Source organism: Convolutriloba macropyga, chromosome 8 (assembly GCF_964194025.1).
Source record: "Convolutriloba macropyga chromosome 8, txConMacr16.3, whole genome shotgun sequence".
Taxonomy (NCBI): domain Eukaryota; kingdom Metazoa; phylum Xenacoelomorpha; order Acoela; family Convolutidae; genus Convolutriloba; species Convolutriloba macropyga.
Genome location: NC_134475.1, coordinates 30,028,506 through 30,053,790, shown reverse-complemented (window position 1 = coordinate 30,053,790; position 25,285 = coordinate 30,028,506). Strand labels below are relative to the sequence as shown.

The 25,285-nt window shown below is 37.1% G+C and overlaps 1 protein-coding gene across 2 annotated transcripts in view; it reads left to right on the top strand.

Annotated features, from left to right (window-relative positions):
- LOC142344665 (ATP-dependent translocase ABCB1-like) overlaps positions 1–18,011 on the top strand; it is a 114,294-nt gene extending 96,283 nt beyond the window's left edge. For both annotated transcript variants that reach the window (XM_075396501.1, XM_075396500.1), the window contains 6 exons: positions 5,936–6,052; positions 6,388–6,587; positions 7,115–7,308; positions 12,702–12,833; positions 17,119–17,249; positions 17,439–18,011. In XM_075396501.1, coding sequence (XP_075252616.1) covers positions 5,936–6,052; positions 6,388–6,587; positions 7,115–7,308; positions 12,702–12,833; positions 17,119–17,249; positions 17,439–17,896 — 1,232 coding nt within the window. In that variant the 3' untranslated portion in view covers positions 17,897–18,011. The remainder of the gene's footprint in view (positions 1–5,935; positions 6,053–6,387; positions 6,588–7,114; positions 7,309–12,701; positions 12,834–17,118; positions 17,250–17,438) is intronic.
- The last annotated feature ends 7,274 nt before the right edge of the window (positions 18,012–25,285 follow it).

The window sequence follows — 25,285 nt, the reverse complement described above, 5'->3', positions numbered from 1 at the left end:
TGAAAGCTTCCACGGTTACCTCCTCTGCTGTTGTAGTTGTTACTGTATCCTCGGCCATTTTGGTTTTCATTATACTTGTATGTTTGTCTGTTGTGGTTGTAGCCTCTGTAGTTATTTCCTCTTCTGTAGCTAGGGTACTGAGTACTCTCCACGCGCTGATGCGGTGGCTGTGCTACTTGCATTGATGCTATGCCTGCGGACATTATGCTTTCTATGGCTTGGGCCACAGCAGGGTTTCCTGATGCGTTTAGTGTATTGAATGCCGTGGTGTATTGTGGTTTGGGGTTTATCTGATCAATTCTGACTCGTCGTTTGATGATAGCGCATAGTTCGTTTACAGTGATGTTGTCATTCTCTTTCAGCAACACTTTCTTGTACTTGAAGGGCATGCCTTGAATGAATTATTCTCTTATTCGTTTTGTTCTTTCGTCAGTGCGGTCTATGTGAGCTGCAGGATCGTCCACAATTGCGAGGTTGGCGAGGCGTTGCAGATCTGTGAGGAAGTTATCTGGTTGTTCTTTCACTGGATCGAACTTTCACGATTGCAGATCGAGCTCAAAATTTCTTCTTTGGTCTGCTCCTGCATATCGGTTGCGTAGTTGGTGAACCTCTCTCAAACCAGAGCAGTACCCGTTTGATATCTTTGTCTTGTTGTTGCTCGGCACGCAGGTCTAAAGGTCCGTGCCCATGAGTGATTAATTCATCCAATGGGTTTTGTTCATGCATGGCGTTTATTTGTTGCGTTGTAGGTCAGCTGAACGTCAGCAAAGAATTTGCAGTTGAACGTCAGCTCGAAGATTCATAGGATCTTCTCCGCTCGTTTGTTTTCTCTCAAGTAAGTATGTTTTCATAATTTTGGGGTTATCGTCATTTTCTGAGCTGCTCAGATAACTGATTGAATTGTCAGGTGTATCTGCTGCTGTGTTGATTTCGATTTCGTGCATCGGTATGCGTGAGTTGATGCGTAGCTCGAGCTTCTCTTTCGGGTTTATGTGTATTTTCGACAGATAGTCCGCTGCTAAATTGGCTTTTCCGGGTATGTGTCCCAGTATGATGTCGAAGCTGAGTACATGATCGAGAGCATTCCAAAGTGTTGGCGGTATGATTTTTGTTTGAAAGAACCTGGTTACTGATCTGTTGTCTGTCAAAATGAGAATTGGTTTTTTACATCCCCATATAATATTTGCAAAGGTATCTAGGGCAAAGTGAACTGCGAGGAATTCTTTCGCATATATCGAAAGTTTGAGTTGGTTTGGGTGGAAAATTCTAGATCCAAAACTGACGGGTGCATAAATTTTCAGTTCCTGATTATCATCATTTGTTGTGTAGTCTTCTATCATTAGTACGTATCCGGTTGCGTAAAAGGATGCATCGGCCATTATTACATATTGCTGGTCAACTTTGGGTAATCTGAGTGAAAGGTCACAGGCTGTTCTTAGTTCATTTGAGAGCTTTTCCAGCATAACCTGGTGTTCTTCCTTCTTCTATCACGAAATTGGTGTCTTTCTTAAGTAGACGATAGAACGGTAAAAGTTTTTCAGCCAGTTCAGGGATAAAGGCTTTGTAAAATTGAAAAAATCCTATCATTCGTTTGACTTGTTTTGGGTTTCGCGGCATTCTGAATGTTTTCAGAAAGGTTGTAATCTTCTGTGTAATTGGTGTGAGACACTCTGAGGTTATCGTACTACCAAGGAATTGTATTTCTCTGAGTCCAAATGCGAATTTGTCTGTTGCGAGTTTCATTCCTGATTCTCGGATGCATGTATAGACTGCTCGAAGTTTTTCCAACATGTCGTTTGTGTCATGTGCTCCGATGTCAATGTCGTCGACGTACTGAAAGTATTTATCCGCTGTTATCACGGGGTCCAGGTTTTGACGCATGAATGAGCTAAAGGCGCTGACACTTCTGCTTAGTCCTTGGGCTAGTCTTTGAAAAGCATATGTTCTCGATGCGAAGTTGAAGGCCAGTAACTGTACTGATTGTTCATCTGCCATTGGTGCAGAGAAGTAGCCGTGGCTGCCATCCATCTTGCAAAAGAGCTTCTTGCCGGCTAAGTGGGTGCCCGCATCTGCTAGTGTAGCTATCGGGAAGTTGTTATTGTTGTCGTCGTTTCTAATAAGATGGTTTATTTTTCTTAGATCTACTAATATTCTGAGCTTCCCGTTTGGCTTCCGTTTTGCAAATATTGGAGATGAGTAGCGGCTGAAGGGGAGCGTTGTTATGACTCCGTAGTACTGGAGAAGGGCTTGTTCAACAAGCAAATCGTCTTTGAGATGGATTGAAATTCTTTGAGTTTTTGAGTTTACAGGTCTGTTTGTGTCTGGTGTCAATTTGACTGAGAATTTGTGAGTGTAGCCAATGTCAAGGCGGTGCCTTGTGAATATGTCATTGAATTCGACTAGAAGCTGTTCTTTTCTTTCTTTATCTTTGTCAGAGAGTACGCTGTCGCTCCGTTTGAATGCGTTAAGAAAAGTTTTCCTGTCTTCGTTTTTCGAGAGTGGTTGAATTGCTTCAAGATTTTTAAATTTAACAAGTTCGTCATATATGCGTTTTTCAACTTCACTCATCTTGGATGTGTCGGGATTGGTTTCTGGGGTCGGAAAACAGAATCCGTTTTCGTGTTTTATTGTTGTATGATTTATTTCGCCTTTTGCTGTTCTCTCTATAGATTTTTCTATTTGCTTTATTGTTTTCTTTGAGTCGCTTGATGGGAGAAGTTTTGGCTCAAGTGGTATCAGGTAGCGTGCTTGCTTTGGTGTGATGATTTCGAATGTTGCTACTGGAGAGTCTTGTCTAATGTGCAGTGGAACTTCTGTTGTATTGATTGCAAGTAAGGTGGTAGTTTTGTTTTTTGTAAGTTTGTCAAGCGTGCTGGTTAGACCAAGGCCCATTTTTTCAAATTTGGCAGTAGGCTCTACGAGTCCAATTTGTTCTTGTGCATCAGTTTCCTCCGATGGGATTAGTTCCAGGGATTTTTGTTCCCCAGGTGATAGCGTATAGGTTGTTTTGGTTTTGAGCATGATTTTTTTTCGGCTGTTGAGACGTTTTTGTTTGTTGTTGCCTTTTATGTGCATTAGATTTAGCTGAAAAGTAAATTCTGGTGTTTGGAGTAGTCTGTTGTGGGCATCAATAATAATCTCATTTTTATCAAAGAAGGGAAAGCCAAGAAGGATAGCGGAAAGTGTTTCAAACACCATGAACTGTTCCTCAATTTGTAAGTGGCCAATTTTGAATGTCTGTTGGACTGTAAATAAAATTGGTGATTGGTGTAGGAAAGCTGTAGAAACGTTTATTTCAGGAGGATTTGTTTTTTCTGGTTTTTGGTAGAGGTTTCTGCTTATTTTATCAAAATGTTTCTTTAACATGGCGCTGCTGAATGCTCCAGTGTCTGCTACTGCTTTCATTATTAATGTTTCGAACTGCAGAGGTATTATGAATACATTTTCGCTATAGTTTGTCATGATATCTGGTATATGTTGTAGAAAAACATGCAGGTTATTTAGTTTTTTGATTTTTGATTGCTGATTGAATGGCATGTTTCCATCGCGGTATGCTGGTTGACGTTCTGGACAATCTCGGGCAGTGTGCTCATTGCTAGCACATGTTCTGCAAAATGTTCTTATTGGTGTAGGAGATCTTTCGGTACGTCCATTACTTCGGTCGTTTCGTTGGAAGTTTGTCCTTCCTCTCGAATAATTTCCTCGACCTCTCTGAAAGCTTCCACGGTTACGTCCTCTGCTGTTGTAGTTGTTACTGTATCTTCGGCCATTTTGGTTTCCATTGTACTGGTATGTTTGTCTGCTGTGGTTGTAGCCTCTGTAGTTATTTCCTCTTCTGTAGCTAGGGTACTGAGTACTCTCCACGCGCTGATGCGGTGGCTGTGCTACTTGCATTGATGCTATGCCTGCGGACATTATGCTTTCTATGGCTTGGGCCACAGCAGGGTTTCCTGATGCGTTTAGTGTATTGAATGCCGTGGTGTATTGTGGTTCGGGGTTTATCTGATCAATTCTGACTCGTCGTTTGATGATAGCGCATAGTTCGTTTACAGTGATGTTGTCATTCTCTTTCAGCAACACTTTCTTGTACTTGAAGGGCATGCCTTGAATGAATTATTCTCTTATTCGTCTTGTTCTTTCGTCAGTGCGGTCTATGTGAGCTGCAGGATTGTCCACAATTGCGAGGTTGGCGAGGCGTTGCAGATCTGTGAGGAAGTCATCTGGTTGTTCTTTCACTGGATCAAACTTTCACGATTGCAGATCGAGCTCAAAGTTTCTTCTTTGGTCTGCTCCTGCATATCGGTTGCGTAGTTGTTCAAGCGAATCGTCTAGATCGTTTCTTGTGTTTTCGGCGAGTCGAAGGTAATAATTGAGTGCATTACCGGCTAAGTGTAGGTGAAGATCTCTTGCACGTTGGTGGTTCGCTTCAGGAATTCTAGATACAGCAATGCTTGCTCTCAGTAGTCCTTCAAATTCAGGCCAGTTTTCGTTTGGTAGACCTGAGAATCTTTTCAGATGTACGTGAGGCGGACTTGGATCTGCCATTTTCTTTTAGTCAGTTCGTTGTTGAAGTGTTTTTGTGGAAAGAGCAATTTGTGCGCTTCTCCAATTTAGCTGTGTCACAGAGTTTGCAGTTTAGGTTATTTGGTTGGTCTTTTTTGTTCTTCGCTGCAAGTTTTTGACTTACTTTTCTGTCGATTGTTTTGTCGTTGAAGAATACGAACGGGTTTCTAGGATGATAGCCTTCCAATAGTGTCATAGAAGTATTGTTGTGGCTTGCGTTGTATTTTCTCTTTTCTAGCAAAACAAATAGGTTGATGCTCAAATAATTTTGAATGGGTAAAGTTGGTTTGTGCTTGTGGTTTGGTTAATTTCTCAAATTCGGTAGTTTTGAAAGAAATTGTAAAGTTCTGAGTTTTTTGTAATACGGATCCGTTTGATATCGGTTTGATTGTCTTCTTGTGCGATAAAATAAAGGCTAATTCCGGTGTTTGTTTTTCTAATGATTCGAAGATTGTAAGTTTTTCCGTTAATGGCTAATTCCATGAGTTGCAAATTTTTCTTTTTAACAGAAGTAAGCGTTCAACATCTCTGTCGCCATATGATAACTCTCTTTTTAGTTTGCTTCTACCTTTTCTATCTTTTTATAGGCGGCTGTGTAGGTGCTAGTGCCAAGTGCTATATTGTATGAAGACGAGTTATCATTGCAATATCCTTTCTAATAAAGGCTTTTAATTGCAAGTTTTTGCTAAGTGCTATTCGGAGCGCGGGTTCGGTAAAAACGCTCTTTTTCTGCTACAAGTTTTCAATTCAAGTAATTTAGTAAGCAACTGAACTGTACTGAGCAGAATCGTCTGTATGAGTTTCAAGATAATAAATGCGTGCTGTATGAATTTACAAAAGTCTTTTTCAACCAATCAAAATTTAGCATCGTCATAGGTTTGTTTGCTTCTCAGATATTGCTGAGATACTTAACGTATTACTTAAGTATCCCACCAATATTTATGTAGCCAACAAATTCAATCAACCAAGCCCAAATCAAATAGTAATTTTTGACGGTCTATGTACGTTGATTTGACTTCTTATTACAAAGGCGTCTCTTCAACTCGAGAAATTTTGAGTCAAAAGAATAGCAATAATACAGAAAGCTTTAAGGGGGTTTCATGACAATTTACCAAGTTGTCATTGGGTATAATGGCATTGGGTAAAATGGCATTGGGTAAAATATCATTGGGTATAATGGCATTGGGTAGAATTGAATTGGGTAAATTGTCCTGATACCCTTTAAGGGTAGTAAGTTGGCACTCAATTCTGTCAGCGTTATCTGTCGAATAAATGCACTGGTTACTGAAATTTACAGGCAAGCAATTTTTCACAATAAAGTGCAAGTTTAGAAATTGTGATGGCTAAGTTACTGTGAGATTGTATGTTGTAGGTGGGATCCAGGCTAAGATAGCTACAGGATACCAGGTGCAGGACAGCAGCAACACTCAGAAGGGAGGCAAGCTAGTTTCAGAATCCATATCAAATATCAGGACTGTACACGCATTCGGTCAGTATTCTATCTCTTACTCGCCAGAATCTCTTCCTCCTCGTCCTTCACTGTATTAACTAAATTGCCTGAAATTAACTGTTTTTCTATGAGCTCAATTATGATTTTTGAGGACATGTAAATACATTTGTGAAAGGTCCCTCGGCGCTTGAAGTTGTGGTGTCCGCCTGTTTGATTTTTTGTTTTTCTTGGAAATCAGATTTGGAGATCTTGAACAAACGACCTTACTATAAATTTTCAACTGTTTTAATTCTAATTATTTTATCTATTTGTAGCACCAGTTGTCCCTCCAATGGGGTAAAAGTGCTGTTAATGACGTCACGAATTTGTTTTAGGTCTCGAGCACCGTTTTGTGACTGACTACAATTCCATCATTGAGCCACTGCACAGGAAGAATCTAAAGACTGCTCACGTGTTTGGCATTGCAAATGGACTTGGTTTCAGCTTACAGTTCTACATATACGCGGCTGCATTCAGACTGGCCACGGAGCTGATTGTTGAGCAGAAAATTGACAATCCAGAAGACTGTTTCAAGGTCAGGCATGTCTTCAAAGTTATATTTATCACATCAATGAGATAGGGTCCACTTTTGGTCACCTGCCATTTAATTGTCTCTGTTGCTTTACAAATGAACTTTTTTTCACCATCTTTCCAAAGTAGTCGAAGCATACATCGACCGGATACATATTTGATACAGTGACCAGAATGATAATATAAATATTCTATATAATAATGTTTATTTAACAACATATTTAATAATTGATAATATCTTATAAATTACTGTCCCTAAAAATATATAATGGTAATCTAAATATGCATTGATCAGAAAAATTCATTGACGATATACGATTCTGACCAAGTGCAAACAAACAGACCTACAACTTCAATAATTATTAAAATGAATGTTGCTTTCTTTAAAAACAGGAAGCATTCCATGAACGAAGCTAATAACCTATTCACGAAAGATGGACCTAAGATAGCTATCTGAATGCAATAGTTAGTGTTAGTACTTAATAGTATCGATATTTAAGATTTGCTGATTTGAGGTGTAATAAATTTCAGGTAATTTTTGCGTTGATGTTCGCGGCATTTGGTGTTGGACAGAGCACTGCGTTCCTGCCTGACTACGCAAAGGCACAAGTTGCAGCAGATCATGTGTTGAAACAGCTGGAGTGTGAGCCTACGATCAATGAGGATTCAAGGAGTACTAAAGATGCAAGAGGAATCAAGGGAACCATCACATTCGAAGACATACAGTAAGTCAAAGATTAGACCACTGAGTTTTTATAGCTGCGAAGCTGTAAGCTGAGTGGAGCTATAAAGCGGTGTTCGTGTTTTTTTTAAAAAAATTCAAAGAATTTTTACAACTCAAAGAATTTGAATTGTATTGGGGCGCTGTCTTTTTACAGCTGCGAAGCTGTAAGCTGAGCGAAGCTATATTGCGTTGCTCTTGGTTTTTTACGACTCGAAGAGGAATATTGGTTTTCTTAAGGTTTTTTTTTTACCGGAAGTACTATTCGTTCAGACGATGTTTTGACCTAAAAGCGAAAGTGATTAAAATTGCCGTCTGAACTAATTTTTTCTGAGCGAGAGAAGTTTTTTGATCATGCGCTGTGTTTAGTGAATGACTTTTTGACTTTGAAAAGTAGTTTTTGACTGAATGGCACATATAGATAACCGTTTTTTCGTCTAAATGGCCAAGTTTTTTTTGCTTGCAATTTGGTTTTTTGTGGAAATTATTTTTAGTCGATAATATATTGAAATGTAAACCTCGTAAATGGATAACACATTGTTTTGCAGAGCCTGAAAATGCGGTTGAAATTCAAAATTGGCACATATTTCTTGATTTTTAGTTGATTTTTGGTTTTTTCTATTAATTTCATGTTTGGATCTTTCGGCCGTCTTTTTGTCACAAATCAGTTAATATGGCAACTTTCTTTTGCTAATTCATATAATCAACGCCTCTTTATACCTCGATGTAACTTTTCTTTTTAAAATTGTACATATGCTAATCCGATTTTGGTAGTTTTTTTTTTAAATATTCCTCAGTTTTTTGTTCGAATTTTGGTTTCAATTACTAGAAAGTCTTTTTGTGCAACTTGAGGGACTTTATTTTCGTTTCAATAAAAATCAACCACTTTCGACGTTAAGTTTTAGAAAAGAAGTTTTTTTCATAACTGCAGTCTCAAAAATTTTTTGACCATTTTTTTGCATATTGTTTCAATATTTCATATGTTTGAATTCTGCTATCTCTTTTTTTTCTGTTTAGGAGGATGCATCGTTGTCTCGGATGACTCGTTGTCTTTTCTCTGTCTCGAATGCTGAAGACTGAATTGTTTTCGTGTTTCTTGATTTTTTTAATTTGTAATTTAAGATTCAAAAATCACGACTTGATCATTTTGTTAAGATGTTGCTTACATTGTGCTCATATTCTTTACATTCTAGTTTACCATTATAGCTTCGTCTTGACCCTCACGTTAAATTCGTTATATTGATTTTTTTGATTGATAAAAAATTGAATGATTTCAACTTTTTCTCAAGATTTTTTCAACTTTTTTTCAAAATTTTTGTCATTTCTTTGGTTTGCAATTGATTTCATTCAACATCAGGCAGTACTGAAAATTTTTTGGATAGCCTTTTTCAAAGTTTCAACTTGTTCCTATTTAGTGCAATTTTCTTCCGGCCCTGGTATTGTTTTTAAACAATTTTTTGCCTTTGAGTTTTATTCTGTTGCTTATTTCTTTTCTATTAATTTTATTTTTGAATTAGTATGAAATCATGTATAGAATATATACAACAAGGAAGAATTATTTGTTGTTTTTGTCTGAATTGAAGTGATTAGAAAACTAATTGTAGTGGTTTTCTGGTTCTTAATTTTGAGCGTTCTGTTTTGAAAAATTTAGCTCAGTTTCTAAGATGATTATCTGCCGTTTTCTTTCGCGATTTTTTTGAGATTGGAATCAAGAATTTTTTGAGGGAAATTATTAGCCCTGTCAGTTTTTCAGCCTATCAGATTTTGGCCATCCAAATTATTTCGGAATTTTAACTTGAACAAACGCTTTCCATAATATAAAATTTTGCGGCGTTTTGTTTCTCTTGGTAAAAGCGGTTTCAATTTCATCAAATTTTAGATCAGACCCGGGAAGTAGCTAGCTAATGGTTTAATACAAAAGGTAATGGCTTCAGCTGCAATTACTGTTTTATGTGAAGTTTTGATGCTTCGAGTCGCTTCCGGAATTTTTCCGGCTATATTTTTTTGTTTCGTCGTCTGACGCTCTTTTTTCGTTTTACATATGTTCACACAGCAAAGCTGAAGAAGTCAAATTTTCAGTTTTTAGGTTATTTGCATGAATAGATTTTGATCATACGTGAATTACCTCACTCAATAAAATGACTTTTGCACTTTAAAACTTAAGTTTAATCTGAATTTGTTTAAGGTCAATGGAACTCATTTGTGTAGTAAAGGTTCTTAATAGCAGGCTTCTGCGGAATGAACTTTAACAAGCTTTATTAATTTATCGCTGAATGATTTTTTACCTAGTTTTTTGAGCGGCGTCGATTTTTTTTTAGATCTGTATCTGTTTCTATCTCTATTATATGACACGCAGGTCTATTCTTCCGCAGCTATTCCGGAAATCTGCCGGCTATGTTTGCTTAAGATCTGTTTACAAATTTTGACGATTTTAGTGATAACTTTGCTTATGTCGAAAAAGGAAGCGGAGCGAAAAGGCGACCGGTTTTGCGGCGTGATTTTTTTTCAATCCTATTTTGAAATGCAGTGAGCAAAGTTTCTTTCCTACAGAATTGCAACTTCTCGGTTGCGTTTTTTTAATAGCGGTAAAGCGATAGCTGGGGCTATTTTTGGCCTGCTCTTGGTATTTTTATTTCGTCGTCGCGATTTTTGTTGCGAACATATGACGTCACAACCACTTCAAATCTGCTTTTTGTTGATTCGTTCATGCAATTTCAACTGAAGTGCGTGCGTGACGTCATTTTTCGCTCTTAGTGAAGTGAGTTGTTTTGTTCATTTGCGTGATTAAAATTTTGGTCACTTGACTTACCTCACTCTCAAAAATGACTTCCTCACTTTGAAATTGACTTTTATTTATTTTAACTCAAAGAGATAAGATCAAATGGGTATGTGTCACTTTTAATGAAGGTTATTTGAGAGCAGCTAATAGAGGCGGCAACAACTTGTACAGATTTTGAATCAAAATATAAAATATCAGCCTTCAACGAAAAGACGAAATTTTTGGGTCTGTTTTTTTTTACTGTTTTTTTTGAGACTGCAGATCTACAAAGCTATTGCGGCTATTCTCTGGCAATCTGCCAGCTATGTTGTTTATGTTAGGGCTATTCTCAATTTTTTTGAACGGATTTGTTTCTAAGTTGTTTTCCCAATCCATTTCTTGTCCATTTCAGGTCTATTTTTTGTTTAGTCAATAAAAGTTCTTTGATTTCTGTCAGGACTTGTCCTGCTACGTTTTTTGTTTCGTCGCCTGACGCTCTTTTTTTGCCTTACATTATTCAGACAACAAAGTTGAAGTCAAGTTTTCTAAATGACTTTTTTCTATTAAATACGTTTGCGCGTGTCGTTTCTCGCTCTCTTTAGCAAAGGTTTTAAGGTCGTTTGCGTGATTAGATTTTGATCATAAGTGACTTATCTCAGTCAATAAAACGACTTTTGCACTTTAAATACTTAAAGGCCAAAGGAACTCGTATGTGCAATAAAGGCTCCTAATAAAGAGGTTTTCGCGAAGTGAAATTCAACAAGCCTTATTAGTTTAGCGCTGAATTTTTCAACATAGTTTTTTGAGCGGCGTCGATAACTTTTTCAACTTATATATCTCTGTCGGTTTCTATCTGTATTAAAAATAAAAATGCTTCTAGAGAGTTAATTTCAACAAGCTTTATTAATTTATCGCTGAATGTTTTCACATAGCTTTTTGAGTGGCGTCTTTTTTCGACTTATCTGTATTTGTTTCTATCTGTATTATGCGGTACGCAAGTCTATTTCGAAGCTATTTCGGCTATCTGCCGGCTATGTGTTCCTGTTTTGATGCAGTATATCTATACGCAGAATAGATATAGTATATGATGCAGTATATCTTGTGATACATATATCTATAATTGTTTTCCCCCTCTGCTAAAAATGACTGATTCTGCAAAATATTTTTTAAACTCAAATTTCTCCCTTTTCTGTTATAACTGACCGATTTTAGATAGTAATGTAAAATTTATAGAACATTCTGCTGAAATGTTTTTGTACACGTTGACAAAATAGATTACTTTATTTTTTTATTCCGCGTCTCCTCTTTCGAGTGCTGGACATTATGAAACAAAATAACTTTTTTAGTAACAGTTACATTTTTGACAAACAATTATGTCCGTAATTAATACATAGACTTAAACATAGACGAAAATATATGGCCGCAAAAAATTATGCTAATCTAGAACAGCAGACATGCATATCCAAAGATTGTCCAGCCGTTTTATAACTGTTTCGTAATTTTTTCTTTGGTTCACATGATTTTCTGCAAAAGTTGCGCATTATGAATTGGTTCAATTAGTTCTCATAAAAATTCTGATAACTGTTTTATTTCCGGTGGTGTTTTAAGTTTAAGTTGTAATTTTAAGTTGGAACGCGTTATTTTTTCACTCGACGGATTTGACTTTCTCTAGATTGTGACGTATTCAAAATATATAAGAGATGAAATCAATCAGCTGTAGTTCAGTACTAACAGTCAAAGGAAGTCACTGTCAGTCAAAATGCGCTCTGCAAACCTCAGAGAAGATTTATTTTGAGGACCTCTTCACGTCGCTTTTTCATCTTCTCAATGCCCTTGTACTGCTGTAGTATGTGTGGAGCCATTTTCACCAAATAATTGGCAGTGAGTTAAGTTTTTTATCATAAATGATTTACCTCACTCTCTAAATGAATTTTTATTGCCAATATCACTTAATTATACTTTGAGCTTTTTGTGGTCAATGAAAGACTTTTATATTGTATATTTTCAACGATAAAGCAAGGTGACCAAAATTAAATTAGCTTTTTTTCAAAAAAAAATTAAAAACCATTTAATTTTGTAAATAGTTTGCAAGTTATGTTGTATCAGCAACTCCACCATCTCAGTTTTGCCTCTCTCGTCTATTTTCTGCAGCACGTGGATCTGTTTTTGCGCTACTTCAGCAATCTGTCGGCTATAGTTCTACATATACGCAATGTATTGAATACGTTCAAGGCCGAAGCAGCGAAGTCAAAAGAAACCGGATCAAGCGACAAAGCTCTTTCTTTACTTCACAGGGTCGTGGATTATCAGGAGTTGTTAGACAATTGATAATTGTCATTATTAAGTTTAATAAACTGCATTTTAAAGGTTGCATTCAACATATTTAATTAACTGGAATAGCACACAAGAGCATTTCTTAATATTTAGTATAATAGACAATCCACCTTTCTTTTTATCTCGTCTTTGCCTGTTTCAATATAGTTAATCGCGGCTATTTTTGGTATTCTGCGGGCTATAATTTTTTGTTTTGATTTGGTCTATAAAAAATCTAAGATCATTTATATCCCTTATTGCGATTATAGACCATACCTCTTAAGCAGGCTTTAATTGAACGCCCATTTGTTTAACTGTGTTTTCAGCTTCACCTATCCCGAGAGGAAGGGACAGAGGGTGTTGAATGGACTGTCACTCACCATTCCCAGTGGACACAAAGTGGCTCTTGTCGGATTCAGTGGATGTGGAAAGAGCACACTTATGCAACTCCTTCTGAGGTGCCCTACTCTTGCTTCAATTTTTCATTACCAGCGAGAGCAGACCCCATAAACATGTCAATTTCGAGCAAATTTGATCGATTTTGTAATCAAAATCAACTTCATATATTAATACATGCGTCCTTAATTAGCCTTAATCCCTTATTTTCGAAGTGATTCCAGCTGCAATGTTCATGGTTCCTGATCTAGATGGTAATGTCAGTGACAAAGCATTTTCTACGCTGCTCAATAACGGGTTACGCGTTTGGTACATGCTCATCTATATATCGGGTTGTTTTCTCTAAGCAAAATTTCTCAAGATAATTTCTCGAAATTTTTCTCAAGATTCAGCTGGCAGCCGTCACATCGAGGTACGTTCTTAAACACAGATGTATTCTGCCCGGTTAACAAAATTTTTATTTCTTACAAAATAACTAGGTCAAAATTGCAGGTAATAATGTGTCCATTGCAGCATTTTTATTATAGCTGCAAAGCTGTAAGTTGAGCGTAGCTATAGTGCAGTGATCTTTGTTTTTGTCGATTTTTTGACGATTTTTGAAGTCAAATTGGATAAGTAATTTTGGTCGCGCCGAAACAGGAAGTGGAGTGAAAAAGCGACTGGTTTTGCGGCGTGAAATTGTTTCGCTCTAACTTTAAAGTAGAGTGAGAAAACACTAGTGGTTTTTTGTTCACATGCGGCAATTTCACTTTGATTTTTACGGTTTTTTCGATTTTTTGCCTCTTTTTTTAGAAATGGTTTTCCCAATTCACTCCTAGTCCGTTCTAGGTCTAGTTTTTTGTTCAGTCAATGAAAATTCTTTGAATTGTACGCCAGGACCTGTCTTGCTATGTTTTTTTACTTCGTCGAATAAAAAAAGTTTCGCTGTACCTCATTTTGCCGCCTTTTCAACATTTTGCGTGAAATCTTTTTGACTTCTCTAGGCTAGTTTCTCTCTTCTCTCATTCTGCTAAAAGTGATTTTGAACATCAGTTGCTCAGCAAAGCAATTCAAAATGAACAGAGTCAGTATAAAAAATTGAAGTCAGAAATAGAAACGGGATAAACCCATAAAGCCCAATTTTAGATGCCCGCTGTTTGAACATCGTTCCTATAAATATTAGTTACCTCTCTCTAATGCTTATTGTTATTGATAGTAGCCCCTGTAGCCTTTCTCTAGGAAACAGAAGTATGTTCAACTACGAAATGCCATCAAAATAAATTGGACTTAAAAAATGTTTTTTGTACAAAAATCTTTTTTTTTTCAATATCTTCTGTGATTTCAATCCTAATCGTGCTTATTGGAATCAATGGCGGCTATTTTCCGACAATCTGCCGGGTATGTTTTATTTTTAGCAGGTTTTCTAATCAGCTTTCCCAGCCCATTCAAAGTTCATTCTGTGTCTCGTTTTTGTTAAGTCAATGAAAATTGTATGCATTGTAGGTCAGGACTTGTCTCGCTATGTTTTGTTCAATTCGGCAAATAAAAATTCAACATTTTGCGTGAAATTGTTTGGCTTCTTTAGACTAGTGTCATTCTTCGATCATTCTGCTCATATTGATTTTAAACACCAGTTGCTCAGCAAAGCAATTCAAAGTGAAATGAGTCAGTTTAAAGAAAAAGAAATCAGAAATCGAAATTGGATAAACCTATAAGGCCTAATTTTACATGCGCGTTTCTTTAATTTTGTTCTGATTAGTCTTAGTAAGTATCTCATGCTTATTGGCATTGATACTAGCCCCTGTATCACATCACTAAGAAACAGGGGTATATCTAACTACAAAATGACATCAAAATAGTCCACATTTTTATTTCTTAGCAAAATCAATCTTTTTTTTTCAATCCCAATCGTGGTTATAGGAATTACGGCGGCTATTTTCCGGCAATCGGCCCGATATTTTTTATCATAACTAACTTACCTCACTCTCTTAATGACTTCTAACTTTATTAAGGTCTCTTGAAAGTACTCTATCCCTTTCAAGGTCAGTGTTGGACTCCTGTATATTGATCAATTTTCATGATAAAGCATCTATATATTAATCGCGTGAACACATAAAGCGGCATTTTTTAGAGGCATCACTGAGCAGCATATTTTAACAGTACTACCGAGAAGCACTGTTAAGCGGTTGCTTAATTGGGGTTAAGGACCGAAAAAGTGTGCTTTAAGGTCACTGACCGATTAATGTTTCTAAAATGTCATTGACCGAAAAATGTTACATAAAGGTCATTGACCGAAAAGTGTTGCCAAAAGGTTATTGACCCAAGACGTCGCTAAGAGGTCGTGTCATCTACCGAAAAATGCTTTGCGAAGAAGCCTTTTGCCGAATTTTTTTTTGGTAAAGAAAGAGACAATAATCGGTGTGTCGAATCAATTATTGGCCGATTAGTTGTTCAGAGACAGGTCTGTGGCCAAAAACTTCTTCAGAAAACGGTCTGTGACCGAAAAATTTCTGATACCGATAAGGTAAATGATCAAAGTTGTGTCAAGACAAAGAGGCTTTATGACCGAAAAAAAACATTGTTTTTCGTAGTTCAGTGTCTAAAAAAGTGTTGATTTGGATGGTTGTCTTGAAAATTTGTGAAGGAAAAGTCACTCACCGAAAATGTCAAGGATTAAATGGTGGATGATGGAAATTTGTTTTGACAAAGTTTCACTGTACGAAAGTTTTTTAATACAGAAGAATTCAGCGAAAAAAATTTGTGCAGTGTAAAAGACCCAAAAGGTGCCTATGCAATAAACAAAGTTAAGTGCCAAAAATTATATGTGACAAATTTGAGGTCTTAAATAAATACAAAATCTTTTAGCCCTCAGTAGAAGACTTAAGGGCCGTTACTAATAAATTATTGCGTACAAAATATGGTAGGTATATTTTTTCCTTCTTTAATCTTTTCGAGAAAAATTTTGTTGGTGGCATGGCCAGCCCTTTTTTTCAGTTCTATTTGTTGACTTCTTGAAAGCATTCGCAAAGGCTTGTCAACGATTACTTTTTATCAGCACCTTCCTCGTTTTTGGGCACATCCATCGTGTTCTCATTACCACATTTGTCCTTTTAATGAGATCTGGAGTTCATTGTCTCACCCGGGATCTGTTTCATTTCCTCTTTTGAACTGTTGCCTCTCTCCCTCTCTTCTGTTTTGTTCTCTATCTTTCTTTTTTCTGTTGTGCGATCTTCTATTTCTGTTCTTCAAGTGTTTTTGTTAACTGTGATATTTTTTGCACTAAAATTTTTGCATAGCGCCTGCTCACCATCTCGCTGTTCTCGTACTTTCTCTCTCATGTTTTCGGCTTTTCTTTTTGCTGTCCCATTTTCCTTCATTCTATCGCTTTCGTTTTTTGCATTCTTTCTCATGCTCACTTCCTTTTTTCCTCCTTTCTCTCTCTCTCTCTCTCTCTCTCTCTTTCTTTCATTTCTTGGCTGTTTACCAACTTCTTCTTTTCTTTTTATTTGTCTATTTTCGATTCAAGTTTTTGTTTCGTATCGTTTTTTCTTACGGTGGGTTCCTGATCTTATGGTTTCTGTTGCATTGTATTTTTTCTATTTTTTCTTCTCATCATTTTCGAGTTTTCCTTCTTTTTCTCGTTAACTCCCCCCCTTTTTTTCGCTTTTCGCTCCCGTGGGTTTTCTCCCGGACTACTTTTGTTTTCCTTCTCTGCTTTCGATCTTCTTTTGTTCTCTATCTTTTGGGTTTTTTCTTATTTTTAAATCTATTTGCTTTCCGACTCATTATATTTCTCTGCTGCTTTCGATCTCGTTCTCTCCCTCTACCTCATACTATCTGTTTTTATTTTTAATGCTCGCTGAGAACGTCTATTACTCTTAACTCGCATAAAACCTCTCTTTAACATATTTATATTTGGTTCTCTTCATTTTTTGGTGTGTCCTAGGTAGTTTGCAAAAAAAATGCATTGAAACGATCGAATGTACACCAGTTATTACGAATAGGTTTTCAATGAGACTATCATTGATTAAAGTTTCAAGATGAGATGCCTTCAGGTAGCGCTTACTGATCTGCTAGTGGTGGCCAAAATGAAATTACAAATTTGAATTTCTTTGGACCGAAATTTTTAGTATGAAATCGGTTTAGTCATTGAAAACGTTGGCAACAGCATCGGATCACTCCTCCATCTGTTGCTATATATATTCTACGTCACGAAAGTCTGTTCCGCTGCTATTGTGGCAATCTGCCAGCTATGTTATGTTAATTGAACATCCTTTATGGAGAAAACTCTTCCGACTTGACAAACCAAAAGTGCAAGATTAGAGGCCTTGTTCAACCTTGATGTTGTATCTTTCTTTGTCTTAACAGATTCTATGACCCAGAAGAGGGCAGAGTTACAGTGGACGGAGAGGATGTGCGACAGTTTGACCTAGGCAGTCTGAGGTCTAATATGGCCATTGTCAGTCAGGAGCCAGTCCTGTTCCAGGGAACCATATTTGGTATTCATACCCTTTCCTCTTTTGTTTTTAGTTGCAGTTATCTTGGGTCCCCTCACACTTTGCAACTATTCAATGAAGGCCTATTATTGAATGGCTCATAAAATTATCCTCGAACGGAAATCAGTTATTTCTTGGATGTTTTTGAGAATTAGTTTTTTCTCGCGTTCAAACTTTGGAATGTGTTTTTAGAGAACATTGCGTATGGCTTGGACCTGGATCAACCAGTGACCTATTCACAAGTTCAAAAAGCGGCCGATTTAGCCAACGTGTCGAGTTTCATTGACTCTTTACCTGAAGGTTACGACACTCAAGTTGGCGAGAAGGGCGTACAACTTTCTGGCGGGCAGAAACAGAGGATTGCAATTGCCAGGGCGCTCATTCGCCAACCAAAGATTCTACTTCTGGATGAGGCAACTTCGGCTCTGGATACCCAGAGTGAAAAGATTGTACAGGAAGCTCTAGATAAAGCACAGGAAGGCAGGACATGTTTAGTTATAGCCCATAGGTTGTCAACTATTCAGGAATGTGACAAAATAGCAGTTGTAGATTATGGAAAAGTGCAGGAATTGGGAACCCACAGCGAGCTTCTAGCGAAGGGAGGAATCTATGCTACCTTGTGTCGACAACAGAACCTGCACAAGAAATAAATGTACAATGAATTTTCACAATTTTTATTATACAACTGAATTTTAATTTTCTGTGAAAATTGTACAATTTTAATTTGTTGGTTTTGATGCATTTAATTTATAATTTTCTAGAACCTGCGATTTCTTGTGTAGTGATAAAAGCTAATGTTTGAGATTTTAAACGATATTCCGCCGCATTTCGAATGAATAGATAACTACTTTTGCGCGATGCCGTTTATCATTGATGTGGAATTAGCTGGCTATTATTTGCATAGGTTTGGAAAGAAAAGGTTTTTATATGTTAGCATCTTTCGGGTCTTATCCATTATGGTCCTCTACCCCATTTATTCTTTTTTCGAGGGAGATGCGATATGTGCGCACTAAACTTGTGAGCTATTTTGGGGACGAGTGTGAGAAACTCGTAGTCTAATGATGGAAACAGTTTGATAAACTTGTAGTCTAAAAAAACGTGTGCGGTGTATGTGGTGCGTGTTGTGTGGGTGGCGTATGTGCGGTGTGTGTGTGGTTGTGTGTTTGTGTGGTGTCTGTGAGTGTGGTGTGCTGGTGAGTGTTATCTGTGGTGTGTGTGTGTGTGTGTGTGTGTGTGTGTGTGTGTGTGTGTATGCCTGCGTGTAAGTGTGTAAGTGGGTGTGTTTGTGTGGTGTGTGTGAGTGTGGTGTGCTGGTGAGTGTGTGGTGTGTTATCTGTGGTGTGTAAGTGTGTGTGTTTGGGTGTGTGTGTGCGTGCTTGTGTGTGTGTGTGTGCGTGTGTGTTTGGGTGTGTGTGCGTGCTTATGTGTGTGTGCGTGTGTGTGTGTTTGTTTGTGTGTGTGTGTGTGTGTCTGTGTGTGTGCGTGCGTGTGTGTCTCTCTGTGTGTGTTTTTGTGTGTGTAAGTGTGTGTGTATGCGTGCGTGTAAGTGGGTGTGTTTGTGTGGTGTGTGTGAGTGTGGTGTGCTGGTGAGTGTGTGGTGTGTTATCTGTGGTGTGTGTGTGTGTGTGTTTGGGTGTGTGTGTGCGTGCTTGTGTGTGTGTGTGTGTGCGTGCGTGCGTGTGTGTGTGTGAGTTTGTTTGTGTGTATGTGTGCGTGTGTATGTCTGTGTGTGTACGTGTGTTCGTGCGTGAACGTGCGTGTGTGTCTCTCTCTGTGTGTGTGTGTGTGTGTAAGTGTGTGTGTGTGTGTGTGTGTGTGTGTGTGTGTGTGTGTGTGTGTGTGTGTGTGTGCGTGCGTGTATGTCTGTGCGTGTGTGCGTGCGTGAACGTGCGCGTGTGTCTCTGTGTGTGTAAGTGTGTGAGTTTGTGTGTGTGTGTGTAAGTGTGTGTGTGTGTGTGTGTGCGTGCGTGTGTGTGTGTGTGCGTGTGTACTTGGTTGCATGTGTACGTGTGTGCGTGCGTGTGTGTCTCTCTGTGTGTGTTTGTGTGTGTGTGTGTGCGTGTGTGTGTGCGTATGTATGTGTGTGGGAGAGGGTAGGGGGGTGGGGTGCATGAGGGCAAAACGAATAACAGATCCAAAGAAATATCACTTACTTTTGAAAGTGTAATTGTCCACAAAAATAAAAATGAGAAACCAATGAAACTTTGTTCAATTTTGAAATGATCGTAGCAGGCGTTGATTAAAAAAATTGAAACACGGTTGTTATTGCCCTCGAAGTTATCATAACACCTCGGCTTCGCCTCGGAGTTTGGAAACTTCTCGGTGGCGATAACAACCGTGTGGTAATATTCATTAATCAACACCTGTTGCGATTATATTTGTTTTTTTTAGACTACAAGTTTATCAAACTGTTTCCATCATTAGACTACGAGTTTATCATAGTTTACTTAGTAACAATGGCGATAAAAGAGTGTGTTAAACTCGTAGTCTAATGCTGAAGTGTTTTTCCAGTGTCGATGGGGCATTAAAATTTATTACACTGGCAGTTTTTTAACTGCTATTATCGCAACAGGTGTTGATTAATATTTTATAGCACGATTTGCATTGCACTTTGATTTCTGTTGGTTTATTCTCACGATTGGCTTTGCCTCTCCTATATAAGGTCATGATTGAAGCTAAAGATGCAGTTTTATCTTTTCTAAGTCAATGTGGTAATAGACGTCAAATAGTTTTCTCCACTTCAAGTCAGTTGTTTTCAGAAAACAATGGTGACTGTTTTTGTTGCCCGTTAATGTTGTTTTTAGCTGTTTTTTAACTGAGACTAATTAATGAATTTTCTCATCTACTTTCTTAGTTTATTTTTCGATCATTTTGATCATTTTATTATGTAGCTAAATAGTTTTCTGAATTTTGAGTTCGACCACATCTGTTGTGAGTTCATTTTGTCCCTTCTGATACTTATTCAGAGCTTCTGATAACTTATTTAAATATTTAACTAATATGGATAAAAAAGAAATCGATACCATTCGTTTCCAGCCAAAGTAATTGGTTTCATCTAAGTTGACATTTTTTGTCTGCTATTTTGTCCTTGTTTATGAATAAAAATTCGCGGCCTCGCTAGTGATTTTTTTGTTCACCATTCACCATTTTTGCCTCAATTTCACCATTTTTGCCTCAATTTTTACTGTTTTTTAATTTTTTAAAATAAATTACTTTTCTAAATGGCTTTCCCATTCCAGTCATAATCCATTTTAGGTCTAGTTCTTTGTTTAGTCAATGAAAATTCTTTGAATTGTAGATCAGGTGTAGTCCTGTTATGTGTTTTTGTTTTCTGCCGCTCTTTTTTATTTTACATTTGTTCACACAGCAAAGATGATAAAGTGAAATTTTCTGAATGACTTCTTCCTCTCACTAACGGCATTTGAGCGCCTGACGTCATTTCTCACTCTCTCTAGCAAAAACTTTCAGGTCATTTGTGTGATTAGATTTTGATCATACGTGACTTAACTCACTAAATAAATTGACGTATGAACTTTAAAACTTTTAAAGGTTTAATTTGAATTAGTTTAAGGTCAAAAGAACTCATATGTGTAATAAAGGTCACCAAAGAAAAACTTCTGCGCTATGAATTTCAAAAAGCTTTAGTAGTTTATCGCTAAAAGTTCTTTGTCTCACTTGCTCAATGGACTTCTTGAAAGTAGTGTACTTTATCAAAGAGCGCCTAGTTTAAACTTTAAATTAACGTAGAGATATTGGGTTTGATTACCTTGACTTCATTATTTTGTTTATTTAACCAGTTTTCTTAGCGAGATCTTTTTTGCTTTATTTTTGCTCTATGCAATAACACGAATTAAAGGCATGAAAAAGCTCAGCTTGATAGCTAGGTCTTAAGATAACTCACTTCTCTGGATGCTGATTCACTTCCCACTTGACTTATTATTTAAAAATTTGTTTGAATTTTTTTCGAGATGCAATTTTGATTATTCCAATACAAAAAGTGGATTGAAAAGCGCGTTTCTTTGAGGTGTTACAAAAGCGGAGTAGAGTGAGAAATAGTGCTTGAATTGTTTGGGTTTTGAGAGAGATCTTTTCTAAATGTGCAACAATTTTTTTGCGCCAGTTATTTTCGCTTTGCTCATTCGAGTTTTTAGTCGTGTATCTTTGCGTCTGCTTTTCAAGACCATTTCTAACAAATAATGCCTGTAAACTTATCTGCATTTAGTTTTAGGCTGAATTCTGTGGAAAGTTCTCTAATTATAAAGGCCTTTGTCGCTCCAGTAATATTAAGTTCACCCGTAATCTCTGTAAAATACTCCTGTATAATAAATGGTGATAATAATTAATCATTGCGAGCAAAATGAAACAAATTTTTTATGTTCGAATTCCTTGAATAAGTAATGCTTTTATCTATATTGTTAAGACTTCAAAGACTTTCAATCTTAACGCTCGTTACAGATTACAATTTTTTGATATTTTTGTTTTGCAGTACTATTTGATTGATGTTAGAGCTTCGGCGCGTACAAGTATAACTTTGCGTGCTATTATTTAGAGTAAACATTGATTGATTGGTCAACTGCTCTAGAAGCTATCAAATGGTCAAGTATTCACAATTCAAGTTGGTTTATCTAGCAGTGTTCTTTAACCAAGAGTTTCGTCTCTTCGTTGCAACTGATTATACAGGAGTCGATAACAGAGATTACTGGTAATCTCTGCAAAAGACTCTTGTATAATGAATCATTTTTGGCGCCACTTCAAATCAGCTACAGAAGCCATCAGACAGCAAGAAATATTGTTTGAAACTGAAAAAAACCTAGATTTTGTCAACTCAAAAATGGTCAAAACTGAAAATTTTTATAAGTTGGGACCGAAATTTTGTACAGGACCCCCTGATTTTTGGAAGGGAAAACCTGAGCAACCCGAGGTTATAGCACAAGGTTAGGGTAACCTCTAAGCTACTCATGGATTCAACGACCTTTATTGCATAAGTCCCACATATGTGGCTATTAGCACTTATATGGTGCAAAATAGGCATTCTTCGATATTTTGTCATTTCTTAAGTTGTTTATTCAATGATACTTTAAGTGACCATTGAAGGTCAAATATCGTACATTTCAGGTATTTAGAGCTACGTAATAACCATCCGTGTTTTTGTCAATAAAGGAATTGCAGTAATTTGACATTTAGTATGTAAACAATGACCTAAATCACTTTCTTGATTAACCAATCAGAAACAATTAGCGATGATGTTATAAATTTTGTTTACCTGATTATTTATATTAGCCGAATTGATTGAATAGTGAAACTATAGTGTAGTTGATTCTTTAACAACTTCAGTCGTTTTTGCTAAGTTTGCTAGATCTTAAGATCTTGCGAGTTTTAAGTTAGTTGAGTTTACTTGACGAGAAGTTATCAACAAAACTAGCTACTGGTTAAAGCCTTACAAACTTCAGCACGAGATTGAACAAAGATTATCACAGAGGATTTTTTTAAATTAATCTTATCACGTTGCACTGTGTGTATGTGTGTGTGTGTGTGTGTGTGTTTGTGTGTGTGTGTGTGTGTGTGTGTGTGTGTGTGCGTGCTTGTGTGTGTGTGTGTGCTTGTGTGTTTGGGTGTGTGTGCGTGCTTATGTGTGTGCGTGTGTGTGTGTTTGTTTGTGTGTGTGTGTGTGCGTGTGTGTGTCTGTGTGTGTGTGCGTGCGTGTGTGTCTCTGTTTGTGTTTTTGTGTGTGTAAGTGTGTGTGTATGCGTGCGTGTAAGTGGGTGTGTTTGTGTGGTGTGTGTGTGAGTGTGGTGTGCTGGTGAGTGTGTGGTGTGTTATCTGTGGTGTGTAAGTGTGTGTGTTTGGGTGTGTGTGTGCGTGCTTGTGTGTGTGTGCGTGTGTGTGTGAGTTTGTTTGTGTGTGTGTGCGTGCGTGTGTATGTCTGTGTGTGTACGTGTGTTCGTGCGTGAACGTGCGTGTGTGTCTCTCTCTGTGTGTTTGTGTGTGTGTGTGCGTGTATGTCTGTGCGTGCGTGAACGTGCGCGTGTGTCTGTGTGTGTAAGTGTGTGAGTTTGTGTGTGTAAGTGTGTGTGTGTGTGTGTGTGCGTGCGTGTGTGTGTGTGCGTGTGTACTTGGTTGCATGTGTACGTGTGTGCGTGCGTTTGTGTCTCTCTGTGTGTTTGTGTGTGTGTGTGTGTGTGTGTGTGCGCGTATGTATGTGTGTGGGAGAGGGTAGGGGGGTGGGGTGCATGAGGGCAAAACGAATAACAGATCCAAAGAAATATCACTTACTTTTGAAAGTGTAATTGTCCACAAAAATAAAAATGAGAAACCAATGAAACTTTGTTCAATTTTGAAATGATCGTAGCGGGTGTTGATTAAAAAAATTAAAACACGGTTGTTATTGCCCTCGAAGTTATCATAACACCTCGGCTTCGCCTCGGAGTTTGGAAACTTCTCGGTGGCGATAACAACCGTGTGGTAATATTCATTAATCAACACCTGTTGCGATTATTTGTTTTTTTAGACTACAAGTTTATCAAACTGTTTTCATCATTAGACTACGAGTTTATCATAGTTTACTTAGTAACAATGGCGATAAAAGAGTGTGTTAAACTCGTACTCTAATGCTGAAGTGTTTTTCCAGTGTCAATGGGGCATTAAAATTTATTACACTGGCAGTTTTTTTAACTGCTATTATCGCAACAGGTGTTGAATAATATTTTATGGCACGATTTTCATTGCACTTTGATTTCTGTTGGTTTATTCTCACGATTGGTTTTGCCTAATTAATGAATTGTGTCATCTACTTTCTTAGTTTATTTTTCGATCATTTTGATCATTTTATTATGTAGCTAAATAGTTTTCTGAATTTTGGGTTCGACCACATCTGTTGTGAGTTCATTTTGTCCCTTCTGATACTTATTCAGAGCTTCTGACAACTTATTTAAATATTTAACTAATATGGATAAAAAAGAAATCGATACCATTCGTTTCCAGCCAAAGTAATTGGTTTCATCTAAGTTGACATTTTTTGTCTGCTATTTTGTCCTTGTTTATGAATAAAAATTCGCGGCCTCGCTAGTGATTTTTTTGTTCACCATTCACCATTTTTGCCTCAATTTCACCATTTTTGCCTCAATTTTTACTGTTTTTTAATTTTTTAAAATAAATTACTTTTCTAAATGGCTTTCCCATTCCAGTCATAATCCATTTTAGGTCTAGTTCTTTGTTTACTCAATGAAAATTCTTTGAATTGTAGATCAGGTGTAGTCCTGTTATGTGTTTTTGTTTTCTGCCGCTCTTTTTTATTTTACATTTGTTCACACAGCAAAGATGATAAAGTGAAATTTTCTGAATGACTTCTTCCTCTCACTAACGGCATTTGAGCGCCTGACGTCATTTCTCACTCTCTCTAGCAAAAACTTTCAGGTCATTTGTGTGATTAGATTTTGATCATACGTGACTTAACTCACTAAATAAATTGACGTTTGAACTTTAAAACTTTTAAAGGTTTAAATTGATTTCGTTTAAGGTCAAAAGAACTCATATGTGTAATAAAGGTCACCAAAGAAAAACTTCTGCGCTATGAATTTCAAAAAGCTTTAGTAGTTTATCGCTAAATGTTTTTTGTCTCACTTGCTCAATGGACTTCTTGAAAGTAGTGTACTTTATCAAAGAGCGCCTAGTTTAAACTTTAAATTAACGTAGAGATATTGGGTTTGATTACCTTGACTTCATTATTTTGTTTATTTAACCAGTTTTCTTAGCGAGATCTTTTTTGCTTTATTTTTGCTCTATGCAATAACACGAATTGAAGGCATGAAAAAGCTCAGCTTGATAGCTAGGTCTTAAGATAACTCACTTCTCTGGATGCTGATGCACTTCCCACTTGACTTATTATTTAAAAATTTGTTTGAATTTTTTTCGAGATGCAATTTTGATTATTCCAATACAAAAAGTGGATTGAAAAGCGCGTTTCTTTGAGGTGTTACAAAAGCGGAGTAGAGTGAGAAATAGTGCTTGAATTGTTTGGGTTTTGACAGAGATCTTTTCTA